Below are 14,219 nucleotides of genomic sequence, written 5' to 3'. Positions count from 1 at the left end.
TAAAATAACTTACATTAAAAATTACAATAATTCATTAAGTACATAAATAGTAAAGTCACAAATTCATTGAAATTATTATAACATCCATAATAGCAATATAAAAATAATAAAATTCAGCATGATTAATATATAACTATATGTATCTAATTAGAAGCGTAAAGGGACTAGCTGCCCTTATACATTAAAAATTCATTGTAATTATAGAACGAGCGCTCAATAAGCCAGTGTTTTAGACGGCGTTTAAAGCTATGCAGACTAGTAGATTCTTATACATCAATTTGTATAATTTACCACCATGATTTTTTGATGAATTTTTAAAAACTGCCCTTTCTCTTCGTGCATTACCGGTGACGCACGCTCGCGACCTCATTATTAAAAGGCAAGATGAGAAGACGTGCTAATAGAAATCAATACTTGTTATTTAGATATTACGTAACAAAACGTGTATAATTTCAACGACTAAATCTATCAATTTTACATTTTTGCTCCAAAATCGACTACGGCCTCTTAAAGACTTTTTCATGAAGAGTTGCAGTGCTGCCACAATAAACTGAACTTGATTCTGTTCACGGTACTAACGCACCAACGCTGCAAACTATTTATAACTGCTTAAAGGATTTTAACCGTGGTCGGTCAAGCACAATCTGATGCTCCACGCTCTGGTCGCCCAATCGAAGTCACTACTGAGGTTGTTGTTGAAGAAGTCCATAATATCGTACTCGACGACCGCCGAGTAAAGGTGCGTGAAATAGCTGAGAAGATAGGCATCTCCACTGAGCGAGTACATAAAATCCTGCACGAAGATTTGGCTATGACTAAGCTGCCTGCACGATGGGTTGTTTGCCTTGTTTGTTGACGATCGAACAAAAACGCGAACGAAAGCGAATGGCAAAAATTCACGAATTAGGCTTCGAGCTGGTTCCTCATGCTCCGTATTCACCGGACTTAGCTCCGTGTGATTATTTAAAATTTGAAAAGATGGCTTGGAATTTTTGACAAATGAGGATTGTATCGCAGGCGTGAACAGCTATTTTGCAGACCTCGACAAATCGTATTTTTGGAGGGGATAAAAAAATTGGAAACTCGCCGGAATAAGTGTTGGGCCCTTGAAGGAGATTATGTTGAGTAATAAATGTAATCTGTATAAAAAATATGTTTTTTGACCTTTTAAAAAAAAAAATTCCCAAACGGCCCTCGTATGATTCATAAATATATTTTACATACTTGTATTATTACTTAGGGTTTAGCTTATTATTAGAATATTTAATATTGTTTTATATACTAATATGTAAAATATAATTTATAAATGTACAACATTGACAATGTATCATGGAGTTGTGCTGAGTAGTCATTACCTGTTGTGGGATCTGGGAGCTGCCTCTTCTTGATCTTGGCTTCGGAGACGGCCACGGTGTATGCAGAGCTAAGTTTGATGAACCATGCTGCTCTTGGCATTGACACTTGGTATTCTGTTAATGTTATAAATATTTCTTCCTTCTTATTAAAATTGGGTGCCTTTTTGGATAGCTGGGACAGTGGCTTACTTCCTAAAACAAACAAAAGATAACAATTATGAAAAATATTATCCTTTAACTACAGTAGTAGAGGGTCGGTTTTTTGTCTAGAACTCTTCTAGAAATCTATTTTCGCTCATGTCGTCTCGGACAGGGGTATATTTGGTATAGGGGTATATAGTGTGATGTCCTGAACACAAATATATAAGATGAGAAGCGCGAAAGGGATGGGGGTAGTTGCTGTGACGTCATAAAGTCGGCAGTGCAAAGTTTTTTACTTTTTAGGGTTCCGTACCTCAAAAGGAAAAAAACGGAACCCTTATAGGATCACTCGTGCGTCTGTCTGTCCATCTGTCACAGCCTATGTTCTCCGAAACTACTGGACCAATTAAGTTGAAATTTAGTACACATATGTAAGTTTGTGACCCAAAGATGGACATGTAACGTAAACATATTAATTTTAAACACGGGGGCCACTTTTGGGGGGTAAATGAGAAAATTAAAAAATAAAGTTTGTCAAACTATATCGTGTTACATATCAAATGAAAGAGCTCATTGTGAGAATCTGAAATAATTTTTTTTATAATTCTAAGATAAATAGTTTAGAAGTTATTCAAGAAAATAGGCAAAAAATTACCATTCCCCCCTTTATCTCCGAAACTACTGGGTCAAAAATTTTGAAAAAAATATACAAAATAAATCTTTACCTATAGATCACCGGAAAACCTATTAGAAATGTGCAGTCAAGCGTGAGTCGGACTTAATTACTTAGTTTTTGATTCGACTCCTACGGGTTTTTTAAAGACATTTCACATAAAAAATACATTGTTTAAATTGTGTAATGTACGGAACCCTTGGAACGCGAGTCCGACTCGCACTTGGCCGGTTTTTTCTTTTAAACATACCATGTGGGGTACCAAATTTCACAAACCACAGTTGACTTTGAACTGCTCTAAATTAAAAATGACTGACTCCAAATTTTATACCAAATGATTTTGAATACCCTTTATGTAATTTCTAAAAATGAAAGGGCTTTGTGAGTAGATCACAAATATATAATATACTGTAACATTTTCACTACTAGGTCAAACAAATTATTAGAAAATGTTCAAAAATTACACAAACCACGGTTGACTTTGAACTGCTCTAAATTGAAAATGACTGACTCCAAATTTTATACCAAATGACTGTGAATACCCTCTATGTAATTTCTAAAAATAATTAACTAGATATATCCAAAAATATAAAAAAGTACATCAAGTTTAATAACAGTATAATTTTCTGTTACATTAAACTGCAACTATTATTAAAACAAACAAAAAACCCGACTGTTTACATACATTTTTGAAATGGACATTTTACTAGTTTTCATTTGGTACTCATATTGATATAGTAAGAAAAAACAATCCCCCCCCCCCTCCCTTTTTCCATTAAAAATATAATTTTATACTATTTTCTTTACTGGAAACGTATTTTTACCCGACTGCAATAAAAGGAGGGTAATGTTTTTCGAGTGTGGGTATGTATATATGTACATTTATTTGGCACGCCCTCCAGCCCAGATGACTGGACGGTTTTTGACTAAGTATAGGTATATAAATTTTGAAAATGGCTCCCATAATTTATTCAACTTGATGTACTTTCCTTATTTTTTGATATATCTGGTAAATATTTTTTTTAGCATTATATAGAATATATTCAAACTCACTTGGTATGTATTTTAAAATAATCCATTCAGTCGTTCAAAGCATAGAGTAACATAATACTAGAGCGGTACTGTCATAGTTAATTTTGTAACCCCAGTAAATTCACTGCCATCTGTCGACACACTTTAAAACTAAAAATGAAGATTTATAAAAATACGATAGAATGTATTTAAATATAAATAAATGTTTTTTTTTATTTGCATTAATTATTTTTATGATTTTGACCCATGTTCTTTCACTGATATGCGTTAAAATTGTTAAATAACAAACGAAACCGTCAACGCCATCTATACGACTGTAGGCCAAAACTAGTAGCGCCCTCTGAACGAGAATCAAATTTTCTTGATTTTCGAGGCACGTTTTTTCCTTAGACTGTATCCATCTATTACGGAGTTATATCTATCTTTGTTCAAAGTCAACTGTAGATTGTGAAATTTTAGTACGTTTTCTAATAATTTATTAGAGCAGGGGCCCATTTCTTGAATGGTATTAGACTAATATTATTAGTGTGTTGCCATGGTAACCCATACGATCTGACAGTTCGTGTACTAATTAATAATAATAGTCTAATACCGTTCGAGAAATGGGCCCCAGTAAGTGCACTGCCTTATGGGAATATAGTTCAGATCCGGAAACCGCTACCAAATTTTAGTATGTTGTTGGGCATGGTACTGGGTCTCCAAAGTCTCCAAAACTGCCGGGAGACAGCGGCGCCGACCATCTACTTCAGCGGAATGACGTCATCAAAATGTCTCCCGCCTCGTTGCGAATATTGCATTTTGCACCCAAACTATGCATTGCACATACACGTGTGGGGTATTAAACGAAAGCCAACAAAATATTTTATATTTCACTAATACACTATGTACCAAAATATGCAATAGTTTAAGAGAAATTTAAAAATAAATAAAAATGATGAAAAAAAAAATTCGATTATTTGGGTTTTTCAACCAAACCGAAAGTCGGACGTTAAAGCAATGTACTACAAAATTAAAGCTGATGTCTCAAGCCATACACTGATATCAAAATAATCAAAATCAGACCAAAAATGTGAAAATTATGCATCAAAATGTAGGTATTTGCTAGAACAAATGCATTAAAGTTAAAAAAATATCGAAATTGGTCATTTTCAGGATAATTCGCATAAGCTTCTAGTATGTTATTAGCAATATAAAAAGGATCATAAAACTGCTGGGAGACAATCTCTATAGTGCCTGAGTAACGAATAATGGCGTCATACATGTGACCGCTGCCGAAATTTGCAAAATCTAAATTATAACTATACCATGAGTCATACATACACGTGTGCTATATCAAACGAAAGGTTTTTAAATATATTATGATTCGTTAATACATTATTTATAAAAACAACGTATATTTTAGGAGCGACAAACAAAGAAAACCACTAGTTTTGAGAAAAGTTCGTGTATATATATTTTATAGCTCAACTAAAAACGTTATAACAATGTTGCGTCTAATATAAAAGAAACCAGTTATTCAACTATACGTCACAGCTTAAATTTCTAATTTCTGATAAAAACTGTGGAAGTTGTACCAAAAAAACTAAAGCGCGCCAACAATTCTACCAGTTAACGTTCTTAAATAATCATTTCCTAAACTAGCGGCTGAAATAGTTAGTTTGCATTTTCTCTTGTTTTCCTGGGAGTATTTTTCAAAATTTGCAGTGAGAAGTGTCGTTTCGGTTGCCAATTTTGCAGTAAACAAGAATCATTTGGTACATGAATGAATACAATTCAATTCACCATATCTTGTACGAGGGGCTGAAATGATTGAAAATCAAAGATTCATTTAAAAAAATTGATAAAATACCTTCCGAGTTTTCTTCATTTTTTCGGTGAAAACAGGGTCGCATTATATTTCTTTATCGCAAATTGTACTTATATTTTGCCCTCAAAATAATATTATAGCAAACTCTAACTTTATGTGAACCCATAAAAAAAATCATAACTATAGGACCTATTTTCCCGTAAATATAAATATTTTTAAAAGACGTAATCACGCTGCACCGACACTGCGCGCTCACTCGCTCAGTCTCCGCCGAGAGCGCTTAGGGTACGGACCTGTGCTCGATCGTCAGGCGTTTGTTTTGTTCGTAACCAACGAGCTAGTTCCGAGAAGTGGTGTATACTGCGATTAGAAAATCTTGATCCTTAGGTGATCAATGTACTCATAGGTACATTTTATAGCACAAATATTAAATTTTTTCGCCTAGGTGATCGGGTCTGTTCAGGGTGCCTAGCCAAGATGCCAACCGTTTAGGTACCTATAGTTTACATTAAAAACAAATCTGTAGCTGGCCTCTGAATGGGTAGTAGAAACGGGTTCCGTATGTCTTTCCCTTTCCAGATGACCAAGGTGCCTAGCCAAGATGCCAACCGTTTAGGTACCTAGAATATAATTTACATTAAAACCAAATCTGTAGCTGGCCTGTAAAATGGGTCATAGAAACGCGTTCCTTGTGTATTTCGCTTTCTAGATGACCAGGGTGCCTAGCCAAGATGCCAACCGTTTAGGTACCTATAGTTTACATTAAAACCAAATCTGTAGCTGGCCTCTGAATGGGTAGTAGTAACGGGTTCCGTATGTCTTTCCCTTTCCAGATGACCAAGGTGCCTAACCAAGATGCCAACCGTTTAGGTACCTAGAATATAATTTACATTAAAACCAAATCTGTAGCTGGCCTCTAAAATGGGTCGTAGAAACGCGTTCCTTGTATCTTTCGCTTTCTAGATGACCAGGGTGCCTAGCCAAGATGCCAACCGTTTAGGTACCTATAGTTTACATTGAAACCATATCTGTAGCTGGCCTCTGGATGGGTAGTAGAAACGGGTTCCGTATGTCTTTCCCTTTCCAGATGACCAAGGTGCCTAGCCAAGATGCCAACCGTTTAGGTATCTATAATATAATTTACATTAAAACCAAATCTGTAGCTGGCCTCTAAAGGGGTAGTAGAAACGCGTTCCTTATGTGTTTCGCTTTCCAGATGACCAGGGTGCCTAGCCAAAATGACAACCGTTTAGGTACCTATAGTCTACATTAAAACCAAATCTGTAGCTGGCCTCTGAATGGGTAGTAGAAACGCGTTCCGTTTGTCTTTCCCTTTCCAGATGGCCAGGGTGTCCAGCCAAGATGCCAACCGTTTACGCTCCGTAGCGAACGAAACGCAACTGTCTCTGTCGCATTAATATGTAAGAGTGATAGAGGGAGATTACCCTATCATTCGCTACGGAACGAACGACTGGCATCTTGGCTAGGCACCCAGGTTTAGGTACCTATAGTTTACATTAAAACCAAATCTATAGCTGGCCACTGTAATGGGTAATAGAAACGCGTTCCGTATGTGTTTCGCTTTGCAGATGACCAGGGTGCCTAGCCAAGATGCCAACCGTTTACGCTCCGTAGCGAACAAATCGCAACCGTCTCTGTCGCACTAATATGGAAGAGTGATAGAGAGAGATTACCCTATCGTTCGCTACGGAACGAACGACTGGCATCTTGGCTAGGTACTCTGATTATCTGGAAAGCAAAACACATACGGAACGCGTTTCTATTACCCATTTCAGCGGCCAGCTACAGATTTGGTTTTAAGTGGTTTTAACGTAAACTGTAGGTACTAAACCCGAGTGCCTAGCCAAGATTCCAGTCGTTCGTTCCGAAGCAAACAATAGCGTAATCTCTCTCTATCACTCTTCAATATTAGTGCGACAGAGACAGTTACGTTTCGTTTGCTACGGAGCGTAAACGGTTGGCATCTTGGCTAGGCACCCTGGTCATTTGGAAAGCGAAAGACATACGGATCGCGTTTCTATTACCCATTTCAGAGGTCAGCTGCAGAATTGGTTTTAATGTAAACTATAAGTACCTAAACGGTTGGCATCTTGGCTAGGCACCCTGGTCATCTCTGGGTACAAGTATGTATATTTTATTTACATAATAAACTGAAATTACTACTACCATGCATATAAAATAAAATAAAAGAGTGGCTATAACAATAAAAATAATGTTACTTGCTATTGAAATCGACAACGATCAAGATTATTCTTCTCTGCGTTCAAAACGCGTTATAGTTGCCGGCGCTCGCGTACCGCGCGTCAACGCCATCTATTGAGTGTTATTTCGTGAAATCGATGAACGCTCCAGGGAATAAGGGCTCTTAAGGTAGAATAGCATATCAGCGCTCATATTATGCAAAGAATAGTTCTAATTATGGAGTATTAAATGAAAGAACATTACATAAAATACATGAAAACGACATTTTGGAGTGGAATCATAATTTATAAAATGAATTTGAAAAATAAAATTAAAAAAAAATATTGACAGAAGCAAGTACAAAAAAATAGGTGTTGACGTCCCTGACTTCTGAGCTAGGTAAAAAAACCTGTTACAGAAGTCACTGAAGTCAGAGTCCTCTCCCAGACAATAGAAATAGGCAGAATTTGCTGTCTACCGTGTGATGTATTGTTTACATGGAACTACTGAACTGATTTTGATAAATGAAGCGTCAATTCATTCGCCTTTGTAGCCCAAGTGCAGAAAACTTAAATTTTAACCAACTTTCAAAGGAGGAGATTAGGTACGAAACGAGACCGTTGTTTTGCTTATTTATCAAATAAATTCAATTTATAAATTATAATTCCACTCCAAAATATCGTTTTCATGTGTTTTATGTAATGTTCTTTCATTTAATACCCGATAATTAGGACTATTATTTGCATAATATGAGCGCATTAAGGTAGAATTGTTGGCGCGCTTTAGTTTTTTTTGTACAACTTCAACAGTTTTTGTCGGCAAAATCAAGTCAAGTCGGTCAAAATTTAAGCTGCAGCGTATAGTTGAATAACTAGTTTCTTTTATATTAGACGCAATATTCTTATAACGGTTTTTAGTTGAGCTATAAAATATATATACACGAACTTTTCTCAAAAAATGTGGTTTTTCTTTGTTTGTAGCTCCTAAAATATACATTGTTTTTATAAATAATATATTTAATAACCTTTCGTTTGATATAGCACACGTGTATATATGACTCATGGTATAGTTATAATTTAAATTTTGCAAATTTCGGCAGCGGTCACATGTATGACGCCATTATTTGTTACTCAGGCAGTATAGAGATTGTCTCCCAGCAGTTTTATGATCCTTTTTATATTACTAATAACATACTACTAGAAGCTTATGCGGATTATCCTGAAAATGACCAATTTCGATTTTTTTAACTTAATGCATTTGTTCTAGCAAATACCTACATTTTGATGCATAATTTTTACATTTTTTGTCTCATTTTGATTATTTTGATATCATTGTATGGCTTGAGACATCAGCTTTAATTTTGTAGTACATTGCTTTATCGTCCGACTTTTGGTTTGGTTGAAAAACCCAAATAATCGAAATTTGTTTTTCATCATTTTTATTTATTTTTAAATTTCTCTTAAACTATTATTATTTTTGTACATAGTGTATTAGTGAAATATATAATATTTAATTGGCTTTCGTTTAATACCCCACACGTGTATGTGCAATGCATAGTTTGGGTGCAAAATGCAATATTTGCAACGAGGCGGGAGTCATTTTGATGACGTCATTCCGCTGAAGTAGATGGCCGGCGCCGCTGTCGCCCGGCAGTTTTGGAGACCCAGTACCATGCCCAACAACATACTAAAATTTGGTAGCGGTTTCCGGATCTGAACTATCTCTTCGACCGTTTCCCATAAGGCATAGTACTACAGTAGTGAAAATATTACTACGGCAAGCTATCGAACATTGGCTCCCGCGGCAGCCGCGCGCAATGGATACCGGGCTGCCGCGCGAGCCAACTCGATAATGAGGGCTATCGTTTTTTTGCTCACCAGTTGGCGCCTCTGTTCTTCTTCTTCTTCTTTTAAAATTATGGCTTCAGCCCAGTGAGACTATTTCGCCAGTATCAAGGTATTAAGAGGTTTAAAAACGACAAAAATTGTACGGTTGTACAATACAGTGTACGGTGATTTGTTAGCTCTTGTAAATCGGTAGCTAGACTTTACAAGAAGCACGTGGACTACCGGCCGTTGACTCCAAGATGGTGGTTAAACGCGCTTCAAAATTAATTCTCCATTCACTGCACACTACCACATTAGTTTACTGTATAATAAGCTATCGATATTACACTTTAAACAATATTAATGAGCAAAAAACAAAGTAATTAATCACGATGCTAACTATCAAGATGGCGCTCGAACCGGAAGTCCGAATGCATTGCAAATCGGCGCCTCTGTTGATGGTGGTCCAAAAGACTAAAGAACAGCTGTCAGTCATTGAAGTGACAAGTGACATTTGACATTTCGAAATATAGAAAAGACCGCCATCTACACTAGCGCCCCTAGCGGCGAATTCATACGCGTTAGCCCTCATTGGCGCGCTCGAACGTGCCGCGCGACGAACCATTTACTGTCGGTTTTTGGCCGCGCGGCAAAGGCATGTTCGCGCGCAGTAGGAACGGATGTGTATATATTTCAGTTGGCCCGCGCGGCCGCAGACATGGATAATGAAGTGTCGTACTTTAATTAAATTAATAGTTATTTACGATACAAGTGCGAAAAAGAGGAAATTCGAAACGAGTGGCGATAAATGCGAATTACCTATTCGCACGTGTATCGTACAACGTTTTACAATACATATGACAGTTTCTATTTGTTGACATAGTTACGAAATGTGCTAATTTACGCACTAGTGCAGAAAAGTAGTACCATATGTACTGTAAACATCTTTACAGTACATATGGCCCTTTAAACTTTCGACATATGCACGAAAAGTGCTATTTGACGCACTAGTGCGAGAAAGTAGCACCATATGTACTGTAAGCATCTTTTTCACCTCACCTATTCGGAAAGGGGCTTTTTCTTCCCTGCTAGAAGGGATCAAAGTGGCACTTTTCTTCTCTGCTAGGAGAGATCAAAGTAACACTTTTCTGTCCTAGGACACGATTTCTTGTCTTTTTGGCATACAATTTTTTTAGCTTAAATAATATTTTGAAACATATTAATTTCCTCATAGGTGATGTGAAAAGCGGTATGTGTCACGTGGTAGCAAAATTATTTCCACCTTGGGCGTTAACACTCGAATCCCTCACTACGCTCAGGGTTCCAATTATTTCATCGTTCATTTCGTTCGGGACTCAATGTACACCCTCGCCGTAAATATGTAATTTCTCTCCCTTGTTGCCGCGGTTGAACAATGCTCGCACGGCCGCCTCGCGATATCGAGACACGCCTTTACAGTATGTTATATGTTTGTGATCTAATCACAACGCTCTTTCATTTGGTACCCCACATGGTATGTTTACCTCCTAAGTCCTGCGGTACCAAATTTTGTACATAATAAAAGTCACCCTTCAGTCCCAGCATTAAGTAAATTACTATAGTAATAAACACCGATAGTACATATTTCGGTACAAAATGTTTAGATGTCCCTCGCTTTCAAATTTGATTGCTCGCGCGGAGTATTCTGACAGTCCATAGAGTTGTAAATAGTCTGTTCAGGACTGACAGCAAATATTTATTATGTGCAAAAAAATGAATAAGAGGCCTCTAGGACTACGACGTTTAAAAAAAGCTGGGACTTAGGTTAAAAGAAAAAAGTAAAAAAACTTTGAACTGCGGGCATTACGACGTGACAGCAACTACCCCCACCACTTTTTTGTGTTCAGGACATCATACTAAATGTCAGTACATTTAGGTCAGGTATCAGTATACCAAATGTATCCATGTCCGCAACAACATGAGCTAGAAGTAACCTAAAGCCTGTGCGGCCACCCTACTATAGTGGTTGAAAAAAATAAAAATAATTAAGTACCTGCTAAATCCTTAAACCATGCTTCTATTTGAGCTTTGGTCCTAGCCGTGGCTGGCCAGAAGTTATCTTTAGGATTTACTTGTTGTCTTTTCCTGCCACAGTCAGGAAGGGTATTAAGTTCTTCCTTTTTGGACAAAATTCCAGAGAAAAACTGTCCTATCTGTAAATAGAATTCATATGTCAATGTTAAGTGTATTAGTAATGAAAACTATTGTGGAAGCATCTTCTAGCCGTTCTATCTAAAAAAAAATTTTTGCATACCTTAGACGCAGAATAGTTGAAATTCCTAGCAGTGCCAAACTCGTCACTAGAATGCGGGGTTGTAGAAAAACCCTGCTTTACGTTAGTAGAAGTGAGTTCATCTTCTTTTTGACGAGGTTCTTGCGGATACACGTCTGGCGGGCCTAATCGGGGCCTCTTGAGAGGCCGTTTTTCGTACATGATCCCCATAGTGTCTGGATACAGTGATTGGTCTGCAAATGAATTCATAATAATTATTGTATAGTGTGTTAATACACAAGTGATAATGCTAGCAAGGCAAAATTTACGAGATTGCAGTAGCTTACCTTTCATTTAAATTGAGTTACTTTTTACATGATATCATTATAGTAACCTAAATCGCCGTCCACTACACATATACTATTAACAAAATAATGTCCTTATTGTAAAAATAGTGTCACATTTTTCAATAACAATATCAAAAAAATTAAAGCGATAAGACAAACGTAAATTACATCTCCCGTCAATACTAAAATACTAATAGCCTAGCCAAAGAGTATAATAGTATATGTATAGTAAAGCCTAGCCTTGATCATATCTTCCACAGATAGAGAATAGTTGAGAATAGTAACCACAAAAAATTACATAGATGGCAGGATCCTATAGATGCGCTGTACGCGTGCGCCCGTGAGTGACGGAACTGGACGGAACATAAAGAGTAGTATAATATATAGAACATACGCTGGACGAAAAATTGCAATACTGTCCTATATACTACTACTTGCTCGGTTGCGTGGACAATCCGCTTGTTCTGAGTAGGCTTAGCTTATTTGTGCCGGATAATTTCAGGAACGCGGTAGGCCGCAAAGGGAGATGCGAGCGAAACCTTTTTGCCGTTACAGCCGGTAAAACTCGAACCCGTCAAGCTTGCAACGCACCTACTGCCGGGGGGTCTACCGCGAAAACCGAAATTCTCAAATTGCGGGAATCTTTCTCTTTGACTCCAATGAAGGTGTAATGAGAGCTACCGTTTTTGTGCTCACCAGTTGGCGCCACTGTAGGTGTAGGTCCAGAAAAAGCAAGGGCCTGACACTCTTTGATAGAGAAAGATCTTATTGCGATTCCCTCAGAATAATGACTAAAGCAAAGAAGCCGGGCAAAAATAAAAGGTTGGTAAAAGATATCGTATTCACAACACGTTATTACTTTTTGTCTATGAGTGAGTGAGACAACAATCCGCAAGTTCTTTCGTTTTTTTCAGTATTGTCATAAGATAAACTGAGGGAAATGTCAAATGGTCCTATGTGGTTCTATAATATAATCCAGCCAAATAAAATATATGTTCGTTATTTCACAGGTAGGTGTCAACTGTAACAACTTGACATAGTCGTATTATTTTAGTTGAAATATTTCGGGATGTTTCAGCGGTCATCTTGGTTTATTTTAATTATATTTTTGCTATTCCTGAAAGATTGTTGGAAAACGTGCTGAGTTTTTATTTGTAATGGTTTGAAGTTCCCTTTGTGATAATGTCTTGTGTGATCGAGGGCTGTAAATCGCATACAGGAAGAAAAGAAAATACGCACGAACCGATAACCTTTAATCGGTGAGTTTTGTTCAATTTTGAAGAAATTTATTTATAGGATCTGACCCTAAACATAGAAATCGATATGTTGTTTATGTAATTATTACTTGCATTCAAGTCTATATAGATTTTTGCATATATTTTCGAACTTTTCTGCTAAGTATGAAAGGTTATATTTTTGGCATAGTGATGTATCGACCTCAGATCAATAACCTATCGACATTTACAGCTTTCTTATAGTTTGGCCCAGGACTGTCTCATTTTAATTGATGAGTACAGTCAAGGGCATAAATATATATACATTCCCAAAGTCTCAAAAATATGTGTACGCTCAGACAATAAAATCGTGTTCACATATTTTTAAGCCATTTGTCTGGATCGATATTTTTGCCTTCGACTGTACCTATAGTTTTCTTTGTTCTTACTTACTGACAGATTGTGTTTGCCAGACTATAGTTTAATACTAAAAACCGGTCAAGTACCGGGTACAGGGACCGTACTTTTTAGTATTTGTTGTTATAGCGGCAACAGAAATACATCATCTGTGAAAATTTCAACTGTCTATCACGGTTCATGAGATACAGCCTGGTGACAGACAGACGGACAGCGAAGTATTAGTAGTAGGGTCCCGTTTTTACCCTTTGGGTACGGAACCCTAATAAAAAAGACATTAATGATCATTGATGAATGTTCCTTTTATTAATATTGTTGGTCACAAAACTCAACTTTTTATTTCAGATTTCCAAAGGACGAGGAATAGGGGATATTACTGCAATGTTCTGCCACCAGAGTGCAGCACTAGCTTTTTTTAGTGCACCGTAGAGTAACTTATTCATACTCTACCTTTAACAGGTTTTTGACAAGTTTTCAGGGGACCTACCGGAAAACTCGAATCCGAAATTTCGTTATCTAGCTGCCTCTTTATCGCTCGAATACGCAAGAGTGACAGAGATGTTAGATAACGAAAGTTCGATTTTCTTGTTTCGCGATAGACCCTCAGATTGTGATAGTGGCGCCACCTACGCCGAGTTTCGCGTAATATTCCCTATAATTAAATAAAAAAAAATATTACACGAACGTTTTTTTTTATTATTTCCTATTTGGTACAGTCAGCTGCAGAGAAAAGGTACCCCACGTCCATACTAATTTACAGAACTTTGTATGCAGGGGGGTGCCTTTTCTCTGCAGCTGACTGTACATGACTAGAAACTATACTTAGTCTTTTAGCATTAGAAAAAACGGTAAACCATTTCCACGTGTCTTTTTATTGACAAGTTTTTTTTATAAATACCTATATAACAATATTTTACTTATGAAAGCAAAAGTATGTAAATGATCGTATATTAT

At 36.9% G+C, this 14,219-nt stretch overlaps 1 protein-coding gene across 4 annotated transcripts in view; it reads right to left on the bottom strand.

Moving 5' to 3' along the window:
- Window positions 1–11,810, bottom strand: part of LOC134754802 (mediator of RNA polymerase II transcription subunit 12-like) — a 142,170-nt gene extending 130,360 nt beyond the window's left edge. For all 4 annotated transcript variants that reach the window (XM_063691174.1, XM_063691170.1, XM_063691173.1 and 1 more), the window contains exons 1-4: window positions 11,635–11,810; window positions 11,330–11,541; window positions 11,069–11,228; window positions 1,356–1,547 (exon numbers count right to left, since the gene is read on the bottom strand). In XM_063691174.1, coding sequence (XP_063547244.1) covers window positions 1,356–1,547; window positions 11,069–11,228; window positions 11,330–11,541; window positions 11,635–11,641 — 571 coding nt within the window. In that variant the 5' untranslated portion in view covers window positions 11,642–11,810. The remainder of the gene's footprint in view (window positions 1–1,355; window positions 1,548–11,068; window positions 11,229–11,329; window positions 11,542–11,634) is intronic.
- Window positions 11,811–14,219: the final 2,409 nt, after the last annotated feature.

The sequence above is a fragment of the Cydia strobilella genome, chromosome Z (assembly GCF_947568885.1).
Source record: "Cydia strobilella chromosome Z, ilCydStro3.1, whole genome shotgun sequence".
Lineage (NCBI taxonomy): Eukaryota > Metazoa > Arthropoda > Insecta > Lepidoptera > Tortricidae > Cydia > Cydia strobilella.
This window is presented reverse-complemented; position numbering and strand designations above follow the sequence as displayed.